The sequence below is a fragment of the Oncorhynchus tshawytscha genome, linkage group LG13 (assembly GCF_018296145.1).
Source record: "Oncorhynchus tshawytscha isolate Ot180627B linkage group LG13, Otsh_v2.0, whole genome shotgun sequence".
Classification (NCBI taxonomy): Eukaryota; Metazoa; Chordata; class Actinopteri; order Salmoniformes; family Salmonidae; genus Oncorhynchus; species Oncorhynchus tshawytscha.
In genome coordinates, this window is record NC_056441.1 from 76,017,977 (window position 1) to 76,041,721 (window position 23,745).

Genomic DNA, 23,745 nt, shown 5'->3' on the forward strand with positions numbered 1-23,745 from the left:
AGTGCCGTATCTTGACTAAGGGTGGCAGATTGGAGGTAAATGATGTTGCTGCTGCCAGAGTCCTGAATCATGAGCCTCTGTGTGGGAAGTGTATATGTGTGTGTGTGTGTGTGTGTGTGTGTGTGTGTGGTGACAAACTCTTTTTAAAAGATATTCTGCTCTTGCTGTATTGATTGTTTCTCAGTGAAATGCTGGTGTATGTTTTGATGCAAGTTGGTTATTTTTGCCACACTGCAGTATACTTCAGATATGGTCTGTGACGGGGAGAATATGTGATGAGGAAACAGATCAATGGACACATTACATCCATTAAATCCTCAACGTAATGAAGCCTTTATGTTTTATTTTAGTTGATGCTCGGTAACATCTCTTCTCCCACCTCCCTATATAGTCTAATAACGCTGTGCTGTGAGAGAAAGCAAACATCTTCGGCCATCTCCCTACCTTTCTGTCCTCTGCCTATCTGTCTGTCTGTCTGCCAGCCATTCCTATCTTCCTACCTCTCTGTCCTATGCTTGGCTGTCTGTCTGTCTGTCTGCCAGCCATTCCTATCTTCCTACCTCTCTGTCCTATGCTTGGCTGTCTGTCTGTCCGTTGGTCTGCTAGCCATTCCCTCACTCCATTCCACATATAGTTTAGCTACAGACTTAAAACCGTGCGGCAGTGCGAAAATTTCTTATTTCCTCTCCATGCCAACCCTCCAAACAGTAAACAGTGGTGTGATTTAGACCGGTCATAGAAATCCATATTCATTTACACAGATGCCATGCCAGATCAATAAGGAATAAACAGATGGAGAATGACTATGATTTTGTTGTCCCATGCTGTGAAGTCTTATCGATATCTACGGAGTTTAACCTAAATGTTAATGGCTCACATTTGTTTCATAGGTTTGGTGCAGAGCTTCATATTGATGTGATTTGTACTGTACATCCGGTCAGATTTAGCAGGGGTTTATAGATCAAAGTTAGCACGTAGCCTGTTAGCATGGAATGTGTTAGCTTACAATGTTGCAGTTAGGCCTGTACAAAGAACCTGCTGTCATTTCTTCAATAGGGGATAAAACAGATTTTACCATAAATATATTATTCCTTCTCCTTTTTTTTGACCTTCTATGCTTAACTTTCTGTGGAAAGAACAGGTGAAGAGTTTATTTCCAAAACTCTTTAAGCATCAATCTTTTTTATTTTTTGCACTTTTTTATGACCAATTTCAATCTTGTCTCATCGCTGCAACTCCCCAACGGGCTCGGGCGAAGCGAGGGTTGAGCATGACCCGCCAAACACCCGCCCGCTGGTTCCACCAATGTGTCAGATGAAACACAGTTCAACTGAAGTCAGCCTGCAGGCACCTGGCCCGCCTCAAGGAGTCGCTAGAGCGCAATGAACCAAGTAAAGCCCCCCCCGGCCAAACCCTCCCCTAACCCAGTCACGACACAGCCTGGGATCGAACTCGGGTATTTAGTGTTGCCTCAAGCACGGCGATGCAGTGCCTTAGACTGCTGCACCTCTCAGGAGGCCCACATTTGTGTTTTTTAGTAAATTATTGCTTATGGTTACATTCATGGGTGTGTAAAATATTCCTTTTGTCAGATTTTTAATTAATATATTTTAGCTATGTATTAAAATGTTTTTTATTTATTTTTTAAACACTGCATATCATATTTTCCATTGTTTAGTTGGAATGGATTGTATATGGATTGTATACTGTTTAGACTGTGATATGTAGTCCCCTCACCTAGGTATCTTAAGATGAATGCACCCACTGTAACTCAATCTGGACAAGAGCATCGACTATATCTGTGGTTCCCAAACTGTTTGGCAGGGCGGAACTCTACCTACTCTTGAAAGTTGTAGTAGTAGAGTGTGGTGCCAGGACGACAACCTTTCCCTCAATGTGAGCAAGACAAAAGAGCTGACCGTGGACTACAGGAAAAGGTATGCCAAACAGGACCCCATTAACATCGACGGGGCTGAAGTGGAGCGGGTCAAGAGTTTAAAGTTCCTTGGTGTCCACATCACCAACAAACTATCATGGTCCAAACACACCAAGAGAGTCATGAAGAGGGCACGACAAAACCTTTTCCCCCTCAGGAGACTAAAAAGATCTGGCAATGGTCCCCAGATCCTCAAAAAGTTATACAGCTGCACCATCGAGAGCATCCTGACCGGTTGCATCACCGCATGGTATGTCAACTGCTCAGCATCTGACCGCAAGGCGCTATAGAGAGTAGTGCGTATGGCCCAGTACATTCCTGGGGCCAAGCTTCCTGCAATCCAGGACATATATATAATAGGTGGTGTCAGAGGAAAGACCATACAATTGTCAGAGACTCCAGTCACCCAAGTCATAGACTGTTTTCTCTGCTACCACACGGCAAGCAGTACCGGAGCGCCAAGTCTAGGACCAAAAGGCTCATCAACAGCTTCTACCCCCAAGATATAAGACTGCTGATCAATTAATCACATGGCCCCCGGACTATTACATTTACCCCCCTCCGTTTGTTTTGTACACTGCTGCTATTCACTGTTCATTATCTAGCATAGTCACTTCACCCCTACCTACATGTACAAATTACCTCTATCCTGTACCCCCGCACACCGGTACCCTCTGTATATAGCCTCGTTATTGTTATGTTGTTGTGTTACTTTTTATTATTTTATACTTTAGTTTATGTGGTAAATATTTTCTTAACTCTTCTTGAGCTGCACTGTTGGATAAGGGCTTGTAAGTAAGCATTTCACGGTAAGGTCTACACTTGTTGAATTCAGCGCATGTGACGAATAATGTTTGATTTGATCAGTCTTCCTCTTGACATGTCGGTCAGTGCATACCTTAGAGAGCTATTTATAACTTGTCAGAAATGTCCAGATCAACTAGCCCATGCAGCTAACGTTTTTTTAGCTTGTTTTTTTTAGCCCATAGGTTTTGTTGTAATGTTTGAGTCTCTCAAATATCTCATGAATATACATTAGACATGGCAAAATGTATATAATTGCAAGGAAATGTGCTTTAAAAGTGCAACATTTTCTCTCCACCCCATGACAAAACTTCTAGAATTGCAGGAAATATGCTTTAAACCTGCAAAATGTTCTCTCCACCAACAAATCAAATCAAATTGTATTAGTCTCATGCACCGAATACAACAGGTATTGTGACTAATACAATTTGATTTGATTTGTTGGTGGAGAGAACATTTTGCAGGTTTAAAGCATATTTCCTGCAACCTTATAGTGAAATGCTTACTTACAGTACGAGCCCCTAACCAACAATGCAGTTTAAAATAGAAGTCGACCGATAATGATTTTTCAACGCCGATACCGATATCGATTATTGGAGGACCAACAAAAACAGATACCGATTAATCGGTTGATATATTTATATTTAAACAATTGTCAGAGACTCCAGTCACCCGAGTCATAGACTGTTTTTTCTGCTATCACACAGCAAGCAGTACCGGATGGCCAAGTCTAGGACCAAAAGGCTCATCAACAGCTTCTACCCCCAAGACATAAGACTGCTGAACAATTAATCAAATGGCCCCCGGACTATTACAATGACAATTACAACAATACTGAATGAACACTTATTTTAACTTAATATAATATATAAATAAAATCTATTTAGTCAAAAATAAGTAATGAAACATGCTCAATTTGGTTTAAATAATGCAAAAACACAGTGTTGGAGAAGAAAGTAAAAGTACAATATGTGCCATGTAAAAAAGCTAATGTTTAAGTTCCTTGCTCAGAACATATAAAAGCTGGTGGTTCAATATTCCCAGTTAAGAAGTTTTAGGTTGTAGTTATTATAGTAATTATAACGCGTCAACTATTTCTCTTTATTCCATTTGTATTTCATATACCTTTGACTATTGGATGTTCTAATAGGCACTTTAGTATTGCCTGCCTAATCTCAGGAGTTGATAGGCTTGAAGTGTCATGGTAATTTCCTGTATTACTAAACATTGAGAGAGCAAACCACACACGTCAGAGTTATATTATAAAGTCCATCTTTAATTATATTTGAGCTTCACCATAGCCCTGTGACTCTCAGATCAATTCAGTGTCTATAAATGAATTCTCTGAGAGTCCTTACAAAACATTTCTTAGTATCATTTATAGCTAAGACACACCCCTCTCAACTCACATGACGAATAACAGATCTTAGGAACATTACAAAGGGCCTTTTACTTGAGAGAGGAGTATACCATAGCCAGACAGCATTAGCTATAAATGATTGTTCAGTTTGGTCTCTTTAGACGAGGTTCTACTTCTCATTCTTGGTACTTCATATTACCAAACCATTACCTCATCCAACGGCATATATCAATTGTCAATTCTAGATACTCCCATCTCAAATACACCCCCTCCTGGACAAGCTCAGAAAAGACAGTGAACATCTTAGGTCATATACTAGGTCAAGATAGGGGCAACCTCAGAGGGGACAATGGTTCCAGACACTGCCATACTTCTCCCCCAATGGGAAAAGTAGGGAGTGACTGGTGTACAGACATAGTGGAGCCCTTCACATGGTTTAACAGATACCCTCACATATGAAGACAATCCTGGTCTCTCCCCTCTCTGGGCCAAGGTGACTAAGCCCGAGCTAAGAAGGGATAACTGCAACTGCCAACAGTATTATCCAAAAGAAAACATCCTAATGGCAAATATCTCACATAAGCATTATTATGTAAATAAAACATCTTATTTATCAATGTTACCTAACTAATTCTGATTCTGCTACGACAGAAGTCATAAACATTGCAGTGATTCAAGCATTGCTAAGAGCTGCTGGCAAACGCAGTAAAGTTTGAATTAATGCTTTCGAGCCTGCTGCTGCCTACCACTGCTCAGTCAGACTGCTCTATCAAATATCAAATCATAGACTTAATTATAATATAATAAACACAGAAATATGAGCCTTTGGTCAATAATATGGTTAAATCCTATCATTTCGAAAACAAAACGTTTATTCTGTCAGTGAAATACAGAACCGACCAACCAAGTCTAAATATTGCTGTTACATTGCACAACCTTCAATGTTATGTCATAATTATGTAACATTCTGGCAAATTAGTTTGCAACGAGCCAGACGGCCCAAACTGTTGCATATACCCTGACTCTGCGTGCAATAAACACAAGAGAAGTGACACAATTTCCCTAGTTAATATTGCCTGCAAACATGAATTTCTTTTAACTAAATATGCAGGTTTAAAAATATATACTTCTGTGTATTGATTTTGCCAAAGGCATTGGTGTTTATGGTTTGGTACATTCGTGCTACGATTGTGCTTTTGTTAAATCATCACCCGTTTGGCGAAGTAGGCTGTGATTTGATGATAAATTAACAGGTACCGCATTGATTATATGCAACGCAGGACAAGCTAGTTCACCTAGTAATATCATCAACCATGTGTAGTTAACTAGTGATTATGTGAAGATTGATTGTTTTTTATAAGATAAGTTTAATGCTAGCTAGCAACTTACCTTGGCTCCTTGCTGCACTCCTTCTGGCCACCCTACCATAAAGGCCTGATTGGTGCCGAGATGGTTATCCTTCTGGAAGGTTCTCCCATCATCGGGTTCTTGGTCACTTCCTTGACCAAGGCCCTTCTCCCCCGATTTCTCAGTTTGGTCGGGCGGCCAGCTCTAGAAAGAGTCTTGGTAGTTCCAAACATCTTCCATTTAAGAATGATTGAGGCCCCTGTGTTGGGGACCTTCAATGCTGCAGACATTTCTTGGTACCCTTCCCCAGATCTGTGCCTCGACACGATCCTGTCTCTGAGCTTTTTGGACAATTCCTTCGACCTCATGGCTTGGTTTATGCTCTGACATACACTGTTAACTGTGGGACGTTATTTAGACAGGTGTGTGCTTTTCCAAATCATGTCCAATCAATTGAATCAAGTTGTAGAAACATTTCAAGGAATATCAATGGAAACAGGATGCACCTGAGCTCATGTGCGTCTCATAGCAAAGGATACTTATGTAAATAAAGTACCAATAAGGCACCAAAGCAAAAAACAGTTTTTGCTTTGTCATTGTGGGGTATGGGTGTTGATTGATGAGGATTAAAAAATAAAAATAAAATTTAAACAAGGCTGTAACATAACAAAATGTAGAAATAGTCAAGGAGGGTCTGTATACTTTCCGAATGCACTGTATATAGGGATATTGATGTCACAAATGTATCATTTGTACAGTTATTTATAAATGTATATATATATGTGTTACATTTGACTGTTTAAAACCTTGTAGTACTACTTATTTCTCTGAGAATGAGGTGGTACTGTAACGACCGACACCAGAGATGTGAAGCAGGTAGAGGGAGTCAACATTTAATAAGGAACAGACATAAAACAAGACAGGCACAGCGTCAGCACACGGGCAAAACAACCACATTCGACCATCAAGGCAGCAGTGGAGAACAGAGATGGGGAACTGACTAATATAGGGGAGGTAATAAACAGGTGATCGAGTCCAGGTGAGTCCAATAATACGCTGATGCGAGTGACGGGGGAAGGCAGGTGTGCGTAATGATGGTGGCAGGAGTGTGTAATGCTGGGGAGCCTGGCACCTTTGAGCACCAGGGAGGGGGAGCGGGAGCAGGCGTGACAGATACATAGCATTTTGCATAAAAACATGGTTATTTGTCACTCTGAAATGAAACCATCAAATGATAGATTTCAAACAAATAGATGTTTGTCATTGAACAATCCCATGCCCAATCTGTCCCAATGTACAGACATAAAATCTTAATTTGAGCCAGTTTGCTACAGCAGGAAAATAATCCTGCAGCAACAGGAAATGTGAATTATTGTTGTTAATGGACGGGATTGATCCAGGCTGTATCACATCCGGCCGTGATTGGGAGTCCCATAGGGAGGCGTACAATTGGCTCAGCGTCATCTGGGTTTGGCCGGTGTGGGCCGTCATTGTAAATAATCATGTGTTCTTAACTGACTTGCCTAATTAAATAAATAAAAATAACAATAAATAAAATTGATAGATCTTTCATAATTGGAAATTACAAACTTCAGAAGCCTATTTAAACCTCAAATACACTACACATTTTAAATATCCTGCATAGTTCTCCTGAGATAAAATGCGAGAGTCAAAAGCTTGAGTGATATTGGGGAAGAAAAACCTGCTGCCAGCATCTGCAAGAAGGTCAAATGCACAGGGTGTGTGTGTGTGTGTGTGTGTGTGGTGTGTGTGTGGGTGTACATGTGGGTGTACATGTGGGTGTGTGTACATGTGGGTGTGTGTACACGTGGGTGTGTATGTACGTGGGTGAGTGTGTGTGTGTGTACGTGGGTGAGTGTGTGTGTCTGTGAGAGAGGTAGAGTGTGTGTTTCTAGTAGAGTTGTGTGTTTCCAGAAGGGTAGTGTGTTTCTAGTAGTGTTTCTAGTAGTGTTTCTAGTAGTGTGTTTCTAGTAGTGTGTTTCTAGTAGTGTGTTTCTAGTAGGGTAGTGTGTTTCTAGTAGGGTAGTGTGTTTCTAGTAGTGTGTTTCTAGTAGGGTAGTGTGTTTCTAGTAGGGTAGTGTGTTTCTAGGGTAGTGTGTTTCTAGTAGGGTAGTGTGTTTCTAGTAGGGTAGTGTGTTTCTAGTAGGGTAGTGTGTTTCTAGTAGGGTAGTGTGTTTCTAGTAGGGTAGTGTGTTTCTAGTAGTAGTGTGTTTCTAGTAGGGTAGTGTGTTTCTAGTAGGGTAGTGTGTTTCTAGTAGTAGTGTGTTTCTAGTAGTGTGTTTCTAGTGTGTTTCTAGTAGGGTAGTGTGTTTAGGGTAGTGTGTTTCTAGTAGGGTAGTGTGTTTCTAGTAGGGTAGTGTGTTTCTAGTAGGGTAGTGTGTTTCTAGTAGTGTAGTGTGTTTCTAGTAGGGTAGTGTGTTTCTAGTAGGGTAGTGTGTTTCTAGTAGTGTGTTTCTAGTAGGGTAGTGTTTCTAGTAGGGTAGTGTGTTTCTAGTAGGGTAGTGTGTTTCTAGTAGGGTAGTGTGTTTCTAGTAGGGTAGTGTGTTTCTAGTAGGGTAGTGTGTTTCTAGTAGTGTAGTGTGTTTCTAGTAGGGTAGTGTGTTTCTAGTAGGGTAGTGTGTTTCTAGTAGTGTGTTTCTAGTAGTGTGTTTCTAGTAGTGTGTTTCTAGTAGTGGTAGTGTGTTTCTAGTAGGGTAGTGTGTTTCTAGTAGGGTAGTGTGTTTCTAGTAGGGTAGTGTGTTTCTAGTAGGGTAGTGTGTTTCTAGTAGGGTAGTGTGTTTCTAGTAGTTTCTAGTAGTGTGTTTCTAGTAGGGTAGTGTGTTTCTAGTAGTAGTAGTGTGTTTTCTAGTAGTGTGTTTCTAGTAGTGTTTCTAGTAGTGTGTTTCTAGTGTGTTTCTAGTAGTGTGTTTCTAGTAGGGTAGTGTGTTTCTAGTAGTGTTTCTAGTAGTGTGTTTCTAGTAGTGTGGGTAGTAGTGTGTTTCTAGTAGGGTAGTGTGTTTCTAGTAGTGTGTTTCTAGTAGTAGTGTGTTTCTAGTAGTGTGTTTCTAGTAGGGTAGTGTGTTTCTAGTGTGTTTCTAGTAGTAGGTGTAGTGTAGTGTGTTTCTAGTAGGGTAGTGTGTTTCTAGTGTGTTTCTAGTAGTGTGTTTCTAGGGTAGTGTGTTTCTAGTAGGGTAGTGTGTTTCTAGTAGGGTAGTGTGTTTCTAGTAGGGTAGTGTGTTTCTAGTAGGGTAGTGTGTTTCTAGTAGGGTAGTGTGTTTCTAGTAGTGTAGTGTGTTTCTAGTAGGGTAGTGTGTTTCTAGTAGGGTAGTGTGTTTCTAGTAGGGTAGTGTGTTTCTAGTAGTGTGTTTCTAGTAGTGTGTTTCTAGTAGGGTAGTGTGTTTCTAGTAGTGTGTTTCTAGTAGTGTGTTTCTAGTAGGGTAGTGTGTTTCTAGTAGGGTAGTGTGTTTCTAGTAGGGTAGTGTGTTTCTAGTAGGGTAGTGTGTTTCTAGTAGTGTGTTTCTAGTAGGGTAGTGTGTTTCTAGTAGTGTGTTTCTAGTAGGGTAGTGTGTTTCTAGTAGTGTGTTTCTAGTAGTGTGTTTCTAGTAGTGTGTTTCTAGTAGGGTGTGTTTCTAGTAGGGTAGTGTGTTTCTAGTAGTGTGTTTCTAGTAGGGTAGTGTGTTTCTAGTAGGGTAGTGTGTTTCTAGTAGGGTAGTGTGTTTCTAGTAGTGTAGTGTGTTTCTAGTAGTGTGTTTCTAGTAGTAGTGTGTTTCTAGTAGGGTAGTGTGTTTCCAGTATGGTAGTGTGTTTTTCAATAGGGTAGTGTGTTTTCAGTAGGGTAGTGTGTTTCTAGTAGAGTAGTGTGTTTCTAGTAGTGTGTTTCTATTAGGGTAGTGTGTTTCTAGTAGGGTAGTGTGTTTCTAGTAGTGTGTTTCTATTAGGGTAGTGTGTTTCTAGTAGTGTGTTTCTATTAGGGTAGTATGTTTCTAGTAGTGTAGTGTGTTTCTAGTAGTGTGTTTCTAGTAGTGTAGTGTGTTTCTAGTAGTGTGTTTCTAGTAGTAGTGTGTTTCTAGTAGTGTAGTGTGTTTCTAGTAGTGTGTTTCTAGTAGTGTGTTTCTGGTAGTGTAGTGTGTTTCTGGTAGGGTAGTGTGTTTCTGGTAGGGTAGTGTGTTTCTGGTAGGGTAGTGTGTTTCTAGTAGGGTAGTGTGTTTCTAGTAGGGTGTGTTTCTAGTAGTGTGTTTCTAGTAGGGTGTTTCTAGTAGGGTGTTTCTAGTAGTGTGTTTCTAGTAGGGTAGTGTGTTTCTAGTAGTGTAGTGTGTTTCTAGTAGTGTAGTGTGTTTCTAGTAGGGTAGTGTGTTTCTAGTAGGGTAGTGTGTTTCTAGTAGTGTAGTGTGTTTCTAGTAGTGTGTTTCTAGTAGTAGTGTGTTTCTAGTAGTGTAGTGTGTTTCTAGTAGTGTAGTGTGTTTCTAGTAGTGTGTTTCTAGTAGGGTGTTTCTAGTAGTAGTGTGTTTCTAGTAGTAGTGTGTTTCTAGTAGTAGTGTGTTTCTAGTAGGGTAGTGTGTTTCTAGTAGTGTGTTTCTAGTAGGGTAGTGTGTTTCTAGTAGGGTAGTGTGTTTCTAGTAGTGTAGTGTGTTTCTAGTAGGGTAGTGTGTTTCTAGTAGGGTAGTGTGTTTCTAGTAGGGTAGTGTGTTTCTAGTAGGGTAGTGTGTTTCTAGTAGTGTAGTGTGTTTCTAGTAGGTAGTGTGTTTCTAGTAGGGTAGTGTGTTTCTAGTAGGGTAGTGTGTTTCTAGTAGTAGTGTGTAGTGTGTTGTTCTGTTGTAGTGTAGTGTGTTTCTAGTGTGTTTCTAGGGTAGTGTGTTTCTAGTAGGGTAGGTGTGTTTCTAGTAGGGTAGTGTGTTTCTAGTAGGGTAGTGTGTTTCTAGTAGGGTAGTGTGTTTCTAGTAGGGTGGTGAGTTTGTTTCTAGTAGTGTGTTTCTAGTAGGGTAGTGTGTTTCTAGTAGGGTGGTGTGTTTCTAGTAGGGTGTGTGTTTCTTGTAGTGTGTTTCTAGTTAGGTGTAGTGTGTTTAGTAGTAGGGTGTTTCTAGTAGGGTAGTGTGTTTCTAGTAGGGTAGTGTGTTTCTAGTAGGGTAGTGTGTTTCTAGTAGGGTAGTGTGTTTCTAGTGTGTTTCTAGTAGGGTAGTGTGTTTCTAGTAGGGTAGTGTGTTTCTAGTAGGGTGGTGAGTTTGTTGTAGTGTGTTTCTAGTAGGGTAGTGTGTTTCTAGTAGGGTGGTGTGTTTCTAGTAGGGTAGTGTGTGTTTCTAGTAGGGTAGTGTGTTTGTAGGGTAGTGTGTTTCTAGGGTAGGTGTGTTTCTAGTAGGGTAGTGTGTTTCTAGTAGGGTGGTGTGTTTGTTGTAGTGTAGTGTGTTTCTAGTAGGGTAGTGTGTTTCTAGTAGGGTAGTGTGTTTCTAGTAGGGTAGTGTGTTTAGTTGTAGTGTGTTTGTAGTAGGGTAGTGTGTTTCTAGTAGGGTGGTTTCTAGTAGTAGTAGTTGTTAGTAGTGTGTGTGTTTCTAGTAGGGTAGTGTGTTTCTAGTAGTGTGTTTCTAGTAGTGTGGTGTGTTTCTAGTAGGGTGGTGAGTTTGTTGTAGTGTGTTTGTATTAGGGTAGGGTGTTTCTAGTAGGGTGGTGTGTTTCTAGTAGGGTGGTGAGTTTGTTGTAGTGTGTTTGTATTAGGGTAGGGTGTTTCTAGTAGGGTGGTGTGTTTGTAGTAGGGTGGTGAGTTTGTTGTAGTGTGTTTGTATTAGGGTAGTGTGTTTCTAGTAGGGTGGTGGGTTTGTTGTAGTGTGTTTGTAGTAGGGTAGGGTGTTTGTAGTAGGGTAGTGTGTTTCCAGTAAGGTTGTGTGTTTCTAGTAGGATAATGTGTTTGTAACAACATCTTCACACTCGTCTGTGAAAGTTTCTCTTGTTTTCCACGTCTCAGGGTGACTTCAACAACTTTCATTCCTATCAGAGAGGGAGAGAAAAGCAAGACAGCGAGAAAACATAGGAGTGAGAAAACAAAGGAGTGGAGCCTGTCAAACCATCTCTCATAAAAGTTGTACTGTAACTTCAGCTTCAGTGAGAAAAGCATTTTTCTGCTCTAGACTCCAACTCTTTAGCTATTTTGTCCAAAACATGTTGTGTTGTTGTTGCTTTGTGGTTCTAGATGAGGCCTTTCTGGCACTACTGTCAATGAGTACGTTTAGAGGCACATGAATACTTCAATATTAAGCTGATGATCGCAGTAGGCATATTGTACAATAGTCATGTTAACACCTTACTCAGGGTGCTGGGTTCGATTCCCACGGGGGACCAGTATGATTGAAAATGTATGCATTCACTACTGTACGTCGCTCTGGATAAGAGCGTCTGCTAAATTAATCAAATAAATGTAAGTGAGTTCGGAACAATTGAATGTATTTGTCTTAGAATTTGTTTTTACATGCCAACTTTATATGTCTGAACTCAGAATCAAATATGCTTACCGAAAATAACATGGACGCAGTGGTCTAAGGCACTGCATTGCAGTGCTAGCTGTGCCAATAGAGATCCTGGTTCGAGTCCAGTCTCCATCGCAGCCGGCCTTTACCGGCAGACCCATGGGGCGGCGCACAATCTGCCAAGCGTCGTCCGGGTTAGGGCAGGGTTTGGCCACTAGGGACATTCTAGTCCCATCGCTCCGGTAGAAAGCCAGGCGCAACGCGCGCTGATACGGTCGCAAGGTGTACAGCTGGCCTCCGGGTTAAGCGAGCAGTTGTGTTTCGGAGGACGCACGGCTCTTGACCTTCGCCTCTCCCGAGTCCGTACGGGAGTTGCAGCAAGACTGTAACTACCAATTGGACACCACGAAATTGGTGTCGTCTTGGCTATCAATAATGCGATGACTATTGTTTTATCAAATCAATTAATAATGTTTAATTATTATTGTGATTAAATTACTCATGTAACAATTATTTAAATAGTAAGTAGAAAAAGTTTGTTGAATGAGTTACCGTTTTCCAAATGAACTCTAAAGATATAAATATCTCTTACATTTCAGTCATCAATCAATTGTTATCTTCTATCAGTTTCATTCTGAATGTCACAAAATCCTTGGATATCTGCACGAACCATAGCATAAATGATGAATCAGCTATATACAAATTGTCTTAATTATTTATTTACCAACTAACTAAATAATCACACAGAATTACATAAACACACAAACAGAATAGCTTAAACATTGAGTACTACATAATGCAATGAAAAGTCCCTAGTGGATTAAACCAATATGATGACTTGTTACACAAAATGAAAAGGGAGGTTCATGTAAGAAAGAGCGGGAGAAAAGACATAGGACTTCATTATCGTACACACAGCTGATAACTATGCTCATGGAAATGCTAATACTTTACACAAGAATGGCCGCTCATTCAAAAATAATTGCAATGTACATATTTATGATTGTATGCCTTTTGTTGTCTCTCTGTTGAAATTGCTGGTCCGTCTGCTGGAGAGTCAGTCGATAGAAAGTCTCTGGTTGTGTTCCCCAGAAGTCATAATGTTTTTCGTGGTTGTAGCTTGTCTGCTGTTACAATGGTTATGTCAGGCGTACCAATGGTCTTTTGATAAGAAAATGTTCTTTGGAATGGATCTTTCAGAGTACCATTCGGTCATTCGATAGGGAAATGTCTTTAGAATGGATCTTTCAGAGTACCATTCAGTCATTCGATAGAGAAATGTCTTTAGAATAGATCTTTCAGAGTACCATTCGGTCATTCGATAGGGAAATGTCTTTAGAATGGATCTTTCAGAGTACCATTCAGTCATTCGATAGAGAAATGTCTTTAGAATGGATCTTTCAGAGTACCATTCGGTCATTCGATAGGGAAATGTCTTTAGAATGAATCTTTCAGAGTACCATTCGGTCGTTCGATAGGGAAATGTCTTTAGAATGGATCTTTCAGAGTACCATTTGGTCATTCGATAGGGAAATGTCTTTAGAATGAATCTTTCAGAGTACCATTCGGTCGTTCGATAGGGATATGTCTTTAGAATGGATCTTTCAGAGTACCATTCGGTCGTTCGATAGGGATATGTCTTTAGAATGGATCTTTCAGAGTACCATTCGGTCGTTCGATAGGGAAATGTCTTTAGAATGGATCTTTCAGAGTACCATTCGGTCGTTCGATAGGGAAATGTCTTTAGAATGGATCTTTCAGAGTACCATTCGGTCGTTCGATAGGGAAATGTCTTTAGAATGGATCTTTCAGAGTACCATTCGGTCGTTCGATAGGGAAATGTCTTTAGAATGAATCTTTCAGAGTACCATTCGGTCGTTCGATAGGGAAATGTCTTTAGAATGGATCTTTCAGAGTACCATTCGGTCGTTCGATAGGGATATGTCTTTAGAATGGATCTTTCAGAGTACCATTCGGTCGTTCGATAGGGAAATGTCTTTAGAATGGATCTTTCAGAGTACCATTCGGTCGTTCGATAGAGAAATGTCTTTAGAATGGATCTTTCAGAGTACCATTCGGTCGTTCGATAGGGATATGTCTTTAGGATGGATCTTTCAGAGTACCATTCGGTCGTTCGATAGGGAAATGTTATTTTCTCGTCTTCAGTCGAGTTTCCTAGACTATTTTACATATACAGCTGCAGACTGTGAATGTGTAGTCATTAGTTTTGAAGATTTCTTAACCATTCATGAAGTGTGGACTGCGTCCTCACGTCTTCTGGTCTAATTTCAATTTTGTCCGTGGACAACTCCAACCACTTGGACTACAGAAATATTGTTTCATTATTCAACCTTTTGATGTTATCGTTTTGGCGGGAGGAATCTCCTTGTAACAAAGAGTTTTCTTCCCCTCAATCCTGCCAAACCCAACGTTTCCACACTCTATTTACGACCGGTCATAAAACGGTTTGGGATTGAGAGGGGGGAATCTGGCGCTTATCATCTTCACCCAACAGGGAAGTCATGACATTGAGGAGAAAAAGGGTGGTAGAACGTTTATTTTGATTGGTGATTTTCTGCATTTATCAGAGTGCCATCAGGGAGCCTGATTTCAGATGTTTCCATGTAAACAGGATTATTAGGGAAATCGTTCTTCTATTATATTAATCTGATGATCCACAATAATCACATTATTGTGTGCATACTCAGTGGCACACAGACAAGCATTGTCTGCCTTTGGTGTTTCCAACAGCTGGCATTCTTTATTCCCCACCCACCAATGCTACTCTCTACTCAAACCTACAGTACTACTGTGCCCAATCAGTCCTTATGAAACTCTACTCTCAATCGTTTCTCCTCATCAGTCTTATCCCAACCACTTAAATTGTCTGTTTCATGTTAACATATTAATAATACACTGATAGTTCAATGGCTGTAGGGTCTTCTTTAATAATGCATGTGTATAATCAGTGGATATAGCTTAGTGTAAACAGTATATTAGCATGTTTTAGCTGCATTAGCGTATGTTCAGTGTATGCTAGCTTGTCTGTGCTGTCTTTGTGCTGCAGTGCTGTGCTGCTGTATGTTGTTGGCAGGCCGGACACGCGTACCTGTCTAATGTATTCCCCAAGCTCTTCTGTCTCTCTTTCATTCTGTTTCTCTCTCAGGTTCTCTCTCCTCTCTCTCTCTCTGATGAATGGAGAGCTGTTAATGTTGACCTTTAGTGAACATTGTTGTCCTGTGAGGTGTTGGCCACCAGTTGCTTGTTCACCCTATTCCCTCTGTCTCTACCTCTCTCTCACTGTGCTGAACAGAGCAGGTTACATTCACTCACAGAGGGGTCAACCGCCACAGGCTTGGAGTCCTTAATTTCTCCTTCTTCCTCTCTTCTTCCCTTATGCTGTCATTTATGTTCCTTTCACACACCCCTGTTGTCTTTCTGAGCCACCTCCCTCCTCTCCCTCTCCCTATCTCCCTCCCCCTCTCTCTCTACCCAACTACCCCTCCACCACCCCCCTCTCCCTATCTCCCTCCCTCTCTCTCTCCCACTACTACCCCTCCACCAGCCCCTCTCTCTATCTCCCTCCCTCTCTCTCTCCCACTACTACCCCTCCCCCACCCCCTCTCCCTATCTCCCTCCCTCTCTCTCTCCCACTACTACCCCTCCACCACCCCCTCTCCCTATCTCCCTCCCCCCTCTCTCTCCCACTACTACCACCCCACCACCCCCTCTCCCTATCTCCCTCCCTCTCTCTCTCCCACTACTACCACCCCACCACCCCCTCTCCCTATCTCCCTCCCTCTCTCTCCCACTACTACCCTTCCACCACCCCCCTCTCCCTATATCCTTCCCTCTCTCTCTCCCACTACTACACCTCCACCACCCCCTCTCCCTATCTCTCGCCCTCTCTCTCTCCCCTACTACCCCCTCTCCCTATCTCTCTCCCTCTCTCTCTCCCACTACTATCCCTCCACCACCCCCTCTCCCTATCTCCCTCCCTCTCTCTCTCCCACTACTACCCCTCCACCACCCCCTCTCCCTATCTCCCCCTCTCTCTCTCCCACTACTACCCCTCCACCACCCCTCTCTCTCTCTCTCTCTCTCTCTCCCTCCCTCTCTCTCTCTCTCTCTCTCTCCCACTACTACCCCTCCACCACCCCCTCTCCCTATCTCCCTCCCTCTCTCTCTCCCACTACTACCCCTCCACCACCCCCTCTCTCTCTCTCTCTCTCCCTCCCTCTCTCTCTCTCTCTCCCACTACTACCCCTCCACCCCTCTCTCTCTCTCTCTCTCTCTCTCTCTCTCTCTCTCTCTTTCTTTCTGTGTGCATCTCTCTCTGTCTCTCTGTCTCTGTCTCTTTCTCTCTCTGTCTGTAATTCATTAGCATTTCTCTCCATATATCTACGGCACCCCCTCACTGTGTCATTTAGAAAATGACAGATGGACTTTTTAAATGAACCCAATAATAAGTACTTGGGAAATTAATTGTAGCTTGGATTGATGGCTGCTAGCGACGTCCTTTATCTCCCCCCGAAAATTTATATAAATGTATTTTATGGACGGGACGGTGGATTTCATCTCTCATTGGCTAACTCATCTTCTGGCCCCTTCCCATTTTGCATTTACAAGAGGCTCTTCGTCATGGTGGAAGTAGGAGCAGAGCCAGATTAATTAGCTGTCAGAACATAGGAAAGAAGATACAAGGCAAAGCGATCCCCACTTTGGAAATATGACAATGTGTTCCAGTTGTCAGACAAATACAGGAGAGAATGAGTGACTGTCAAAATGAATTTAGATGAGGAAGAAACTGATGTGAATCTTAACAAATGTTGTGGTTTTTTCTCTCTCTGTTGTGTGTGTGTGTTTACACGTGTAAATGGTTATGTGTGTGTGTGTCTGTATGTGTTTTTTGTCTGTTCATCTGTGTGTGCGTATGTATGTCTATGTTTGTCCCTGTCTCTGTGCGTGTGTGTGTGTGTGTGTCTGTCTGCGGTTGCGTGTGTGTGTGTGTCTGTCTCTGTGCGTGCGTGTGTGTGTCTGTCTGCGGTTGCGTGTGTGTGGATTCGCAGGTCACAGTGTCGGATGGCGGTCCCAGCCCCAAACACTCCACGTTGTGGGTGATCGTCCACGTGCTTGATGAGAATGACAACAAGCCCACGTTCCCAGAGAAGGTGTACCAGATCAAGCTACCAGAGAGGGACAGGAGGAAGAGAGGAGAGTCTATCTACAGGGCCTTTGCCTACGACAGGGATGAAGGGGTTAACGCTGACCTCTCCTACAGCATCGTCGACGGCAACGAGGATGGCAAGTTCTTCATCGACCCCAAGACGGCGGTGGTGTCGTCACGGAAGCAGTTCACTGCCGGGAGCTACGACATCCTCACTGTATGTGACCTTTGAACTTCCTAACCAACTACCATTCACTTTGTCTTATTCTACCCTCTTTCTCTCTCCCACTCTCTCTCCCTCCATCTCTCTCTTCTCTCTTTTATCTTGTTCTCTTCTATCTTTCACTTAGAAAAATATAAAAAAACTTCAAATGTTCCTTTTTGTGAAGTAGGCTATATGAACTAAGAACTCTCAATGTATTTCATTATGTTTTCTGCTACACTACAGTATATCACAATGTCTATAATGCGTCTGTGGCTCCTTTGACGTTCCTCTTGCCATTCTAGATATTTCTCACCACTCTCACCCTCTCTGTGCCGAATGATAATTCATGTGAAAATATATCACCTCCCTTCCATTTCTCTGATCCTTGTTCTCTCTTTCTGTCTGTAACGCTCTCTTTCTCCAACCCTTTACCTCGTTCTCTCCTCCTTGTCTTCTTTCCTCCCCGTTCCCAGATCAAAGCCACAGATAATGGCCGCCCCCAGAAGTGGTCGACGGCCCGCCTGCACATCGAGTGGATCCGTAAGCCCTCGGCCTCAGTGGCCCCCCTTCTGTTCGACGAGCAGTACTACAACTTCACCGTCATGGAGAGTGACAAGGTGGCCGAGATAGTGGGTGTGGTCTCCATGCAACAGAGCTCCAACCCCCTCTGGTTTGACATCACAGGTAAGGCACTGCCCAGAGGCGGGGGCTGGTGGAGGGTTTGTCAGGGGGAGCGATGTATCTGATTGGCTGGGGTGGCTGTCAGTCAGGTAGGTTATGTACCATTATTGGTGCATGGTGTTTGGGCTGACGGTTTGGTTTGGTTTGATGTGCGTGTTTGTGCGTGAGGCCCAGCTCAGTTACTGTGACCTCACTGCATGTTCTGTTGCCAGCGTGTCTCTCTCTCTCCTCTGCCATCCCACGGTCACCATGGCAATTTTAGCACACACCACCGGCAGTTAAGGTCTGTAAGTCAGTGGAGAAGCAATTGAGATGTCTCAAAGTCCCTGCCAGATATTCTGGGAACTCTAATGGAGAGAAATGCCATGTGCTTAAAGGGTGTAATTCACTCTCTTTGGAAGATTGACAACATTGACAAACTTACATTTTGAAATGAACTACCCCTTTAAAGTGCTTAAATATTCATGCTGTTTTTTTTACCATAAGGATTAAGCTTATTATATCAACTACAACTGCTAAGAAATTTGTCTTTGACATGCTGATTTCAGACACAATTTACTGTCTTATTCTCATGGTAAAGAATGTTGAGTAAGATCAGTGGAATGTCCCTTTAAGAGGCTTGAAATGCCAATGACATGCCACACTTACAAGTATTTCATTAATTTGAAACCTTTTTGAACTTTTGAAGTCCAATTTTATCCACATAAAAGGCTCAATAAGATTATGTAATATCTAGTTTACGTATCTTCATTTTTCTGCTAACGAACAGCGACATTTGTCAAATCCATATCGTTTCCTGAATCAATTACAGTCAAAGCCAGTCAGTTTTAATCTTGCTTGAATTATTTGAATTAATTTAATCAATATTGCAAAATCCATTTAGTTTTATTAGAATATAAGTTTTGTTAGAATTAATATGATTATGCCCTTAACTCTTTCTTTGAATTGATTGTGGTCCATCAATATAACTATTTTTTACATAATGTAATATAATATTTATGAAGCTGACAGTTCTCTAGCTGAACTGAACTGTGGGTAGGTGAGTTTATGTTGAGAGCATTCAGCCCAGAGACGAGTGGAATGACTACACGGCCATGACCACGTTTCCAGGAATGCTCCATGATCCATCTCTCTTTTGTTGTCACTGAGCAGTGGCAGTCAGTGTGTGTTCCAGTTGGAGATACCTTCTGGCTTGTTCTTCCAGCTCTAGGCTCTCTCTGACTATGGCTGCTCTCTCTGGCCTACTACTCTACTCTTCTGTATGCCCCTCTCCTCCTCTTCTCCTCTCTTCTCTGCTCAATGCCTCACTCGTTTTCTCCTCTGGGATCACATCTCTCTCTCTCCTCTCTCCCTCCTCGTAATTCCTCCTCCATTTGCACTATCTATCTCCCTGTTCTTCCTTTCCTCACCTTCTCTTTCCTCCTCCTCCCCCTCCCCTCTTACCCTTACCCTTCCTCACCCTCTCTATTTCCTCCTCCACCCCCTCCCCTCTTACCCTTAGCCTTCCTCACCCTCTCTCTTTCCCTCTCCTCCCCCTTTCTGTCTCTCCTCCTCTCCAATTCCCCTTCACCCTGTCTCTCTCCTTTCCTTTCTCCCTGTCTCACCCTTTCTCTCCTCTTCTCTCCCTCCCTTTTCTCTCCTCTCTCAATGCTTCGTGTCTGGAAGGTCCCAGGCCTTTCCGGGAGATGTTCTATATACTGCAGACCGCTTGTGGCAGGAACTGTTCCACAGAAGGTATCTCAGTTTGACTCCGATCTGCTTTTTTCTGCTTCCTTTTCCTTTCCTTCCTCTTTAATTTTACCCATCTTTCACCTGTGCTTTTCCCATCATTCACTGTGTGCCCAGTGCTGCTCACTCCTTTTTCTGATTGGTTGGTTGGAGACAAAGGGGGCTGGACAGGTGAAAGGTGTTTTCCCTTCACAGAAGTTTGTGTGTGTGTGCATGTGTGTGTTTGTGTGTTTTTACAAATTACTTATAATGTACATCCCACACAGAAGCTCATTAGAGAGTGTGTGTGTGTGTGTCTGTGTGTGTGTCTGTGTGTGTGTGTGTGTCTGTGTCTGTGTGTGTGTGTGTGTGTGTGTGTGTGCTTCCCACGTGTGTAATGTACATTGTAACCCTTTCTTCCAAAGTTAACATAAGTGATTCGTTTTGGAGAAATTCCTTGCTGCACTAAATTGTCTATCAGACCCTGTGATCTCCCTTTATAGCGAAGCCCATAACTGCTGCCATGGCAATGACCCCTGAGCGACCCTGGTGACAGCTTTGTCTAATGGCCTGCTAAGGCATCAGTGTTTGGGGAAACATCACGCCCACCACCCCTGAGCTGTGAGCAACACACACTACACACTCACAGAGGCGGAAACACACACACACACAGGGAACACACATGCAGGAACATGCAGGCACACACCCATGGACACACACAAACGCTTACCCACACATAAAATACACACACTATTTTGCACTCACACGTTCAGACACACACACACACACGCACACTACATTATTACACACACCTCCCACTGACGACCCAATTAAGCGGATGGCTGGTTAGTGGGAGGTGTGGGAGTTGTGGGTCAAGGGTGAGCTCATGGTCACTGTGCCCCTGGTTAGAAAGAGTCCCTCAGTGTAACGGTCTGTTGGTCTGCCACAGGCACCTCTCCAACCAGAGGAACCAACAGGGAGAGGATGGAGAGAGAGAGAGAGAGAGAGTGGTAGGGATGGAGAGAGATAAGTAAGGGGATAAAGATAAAAAGCGGGAAAGAGGACAGAAGAAAATGAGAGGGAAATAGAGGGCTAGAGGGAAAATATGTGGAAAGTAGAGGAGAAAGAGGAGAGACTTATGATAGATAAACTGAGCAGAGGTCAGATGAGGAAGAGAGAAGAAGAGCAGCTTCAGTGATTAAAGATATGAAATGGAGGGCAGAGAATAGTAGGGAAAACGTAGGTGTGCAGCCTTAGGGATGGAGGGATTATTGATGGAGTGAGGTGCCCAGTTGTGTGTGTGTGTGTGTGTGTGTTTGTGTGTGTGTGTGTTTGTGTGTGTGTGGGCGGGCGGGCTCAGGGGCCAGGTGAGAGTAGAGGAGCTAAACACTGTGATTCATTTACGGGGCCAGACCCCCACATCCCAGGCCATTATTCACCAGAACACCATGCACACACACTCTCCAAACACATAAAGGATACATACACACAAACATGTACAACTGCTTCTGAATTCCCTCACACACACACACACACACACACACACACACACACACACACACACACACACACACACCACACACACACACACACACACACACACACACACACACACACAGTTAATTATGCGCCTTCACACACACACTAATCCACTGCTAAACGTATTACTGTCCAGAAGGTATAACACAACCATTTGACTATTATTTAGCTGCTATTCAACCTAAACACACACACCATCCAAACAGATGCCGTTTTAACCACTCAACGTTTGCCATGTCAACCACCCAGCCACCACATCCTATAAACACATCATGAAGTTGTCCTCTTATAGACGAGCCACCTACGCTATATTCTGAGCAGATGGGTTCTATACGTCAAGTCAATCCAGACAGCTGGTTCTATATATCAAGTTAATCCAGACAGATGGGTTCTATATATCAAGTCAATCTAGACAGCTGGGTTCTATATATCAAGTCAATCTAAACAGCTGGGTTCTATATATCAAGTCAATCCAGACAGCTGGGTTCTATATATCAAGTCAATCTAGACAGCTGGGTTATATATATCAAGTCTAAACAGCTGGGTTCAAGTCAATCTAGACAGCTGGGGTCAATCCAGACAGCTGGGTTCTATATATCAAGTCAATCTAGACAGCTGGGTTCTATATATCAAGTCAATCAAGACAGCTGGGTTCTATATATCAAGTCAATCCAGACAGCTGGGTTCTATATATCAAGTCAATCTAAACAGCTGGGTTCAAGTCAATATATCAAGTCAATCTAAACAGCTGGGTTCTATATATCAAGTCAATCTAGACAGCTGGGTTCTATATATCAAGTCAATCACAGCTGGGTTCTATATATCAAGTCAATCCAGACAGCTGGGTTCTATATATCAAGTCAATCTAAACAGCTGGGTTCTATATATCAAGTCAATCCAGACAGCTGGGTTCTATATATCAAGTCAATCAAGCTGGGTTCTAAACAGCTGGGTTCTATATATCAAGTCAATCTAGACAGCTGGGTTCTATATATCAAGTCAATCTAAACAGCTGGGTTCTAAACAGCTGGGTTCTATATCAAGTCAATCCAGACAGCTGGGTTCTATATATCAAGTCAATCTAAACAGCTGGGTTCTATATATCAAGTCAATCTAGACAGCTGGGTTCTATATATCAAGTCAATCTAGACAGCTGGGTTCTATATATCAAGTCAATCCAGACAGCTGGGTTCTATATATATCCAGACAGCTGGGTTCAAGTCAATCCAGACAGCTGGGTTCTATATATCAAGTCAATCCAAGACAGCTGGGTTCTATATATCAAGTCAATCTAAACAGCTGGGTTCTATATATCAAGTCAATCTAGACAGCTGGGTTCTATATATCAAGTCAATCCAGACAGCTGGGTTCTATATATCACAGCTGGGTCAATCCAGACAGCTGGGTTCTATATATCAAGTCAATCCAGACAGCTGGGTTCTATATATCAAGTCAATCTAAACAGCTGGGTTCAAGTATATGGGTTCTATATATCAAGTCAATCCAGACAGCTGGGTTCTATATATCAAGTCAATCTAAACAGCTGGGTTATATATCAAGTCAAAGTCTAAACAGCTGGGTTCTATATATCAAGTCAATCCAGACAGCTGGGTTCTATATATATATCAAGTTCAATCTAAACAGCTGGGTTATATATGTCAAGTCAATCCAGACAGCTGGGTTCTATATATCAAGTCAATCTAAACAGCTGGGTTCTATATATCAAGTCAATCCAGACAGCTGGGTTCTCCAGACAGCTGGGTTCTATATATCAAGTCAATCCAGACAGCTGGGTTCTATATATCAAGTCAATCTAAACAGCTGGGTTCTATATATCAAGTCAATCCAGACAGCTGGGTTCTATATATCAAGTCAATCCAGACAGCTGGGTTCTATATATCAAGTCAATCCAGACAGCTGGGTTCTATATATCAAGTCAATCTAAACAGCTGGGTTCTATATATCAAGTCAATCTAGACAGCTGGGTTCTATATATCAAGTCAATCTAAACAGCTGGGTTCTATATATCAAGTCAATCTAAACAGCTGGGTTCTATATATCAAGTCAATCTAAACAGCTGGGTTCTATATATCAAGTCAATCTAAACAGCTGGGTTCTATATATCAAGTCAATCTAGACAGCTGGGTTCTATATATCAAGTCAATCTAGACAGCTGGGTTCTATATATCAAGTCAATCTAAACAGCTGGGTTCTATATATCAAGTCAATCTAGACAGCTGGGTTCTATATATCAAGTCAATCTAAACAGCTGGGTTCTATATATCAAGTCAATCTAAACAGCTGGGTTCTATATATCAAGTCAATCCATACAAAGCATGACCATGAAAATGATGCCAATTCAGTTTGATCCTGTGTCCCCTTTCCAGCCTATACCAATCAATCTCAGAAATCCCAGACTCTCCACTCAGCCTACACAATCGATCCCAGAACCTCCCCACTCTCTCAACCACGCACTATATCCTAGCCATTTTCTCAACCGATTGAAGCTAGTTAACGAAGCCGTTGTTGTACTCATTAACTAATTGC

The 23,745-nt window shown here is 42.3% G+C and overlaps 1 protein-coding gene across 3 annotated transcripts in view; it reads left to right on the plus strand.

Moving 5' to 3' along the window:
- Window positions 1-23,745, plus strand: part of LOC112266166 (protocadherin Fat 3) — a 350,540-nt gene that overhangs the window by 254,623 nt on the left and 72,172 nt on the right. For all 3 annotated transcript variants that reach the window (XM_042296360.1, XM_042296361.1, XM_042296362.1), the window contains exons 5-6: window positions 16,969-17,283; window positions 17,745-17,955. In XM_042296360.1, the coding sequence (XP_042152294.1) occupies window positions 16,969-17,283; window positions 17,745-17,955 (526 nt within the window). The remainder of the gene's footprint in view (window positions 1-16,968; window positions 17,284-17,744; window positions 17,956-23,745) is intronic.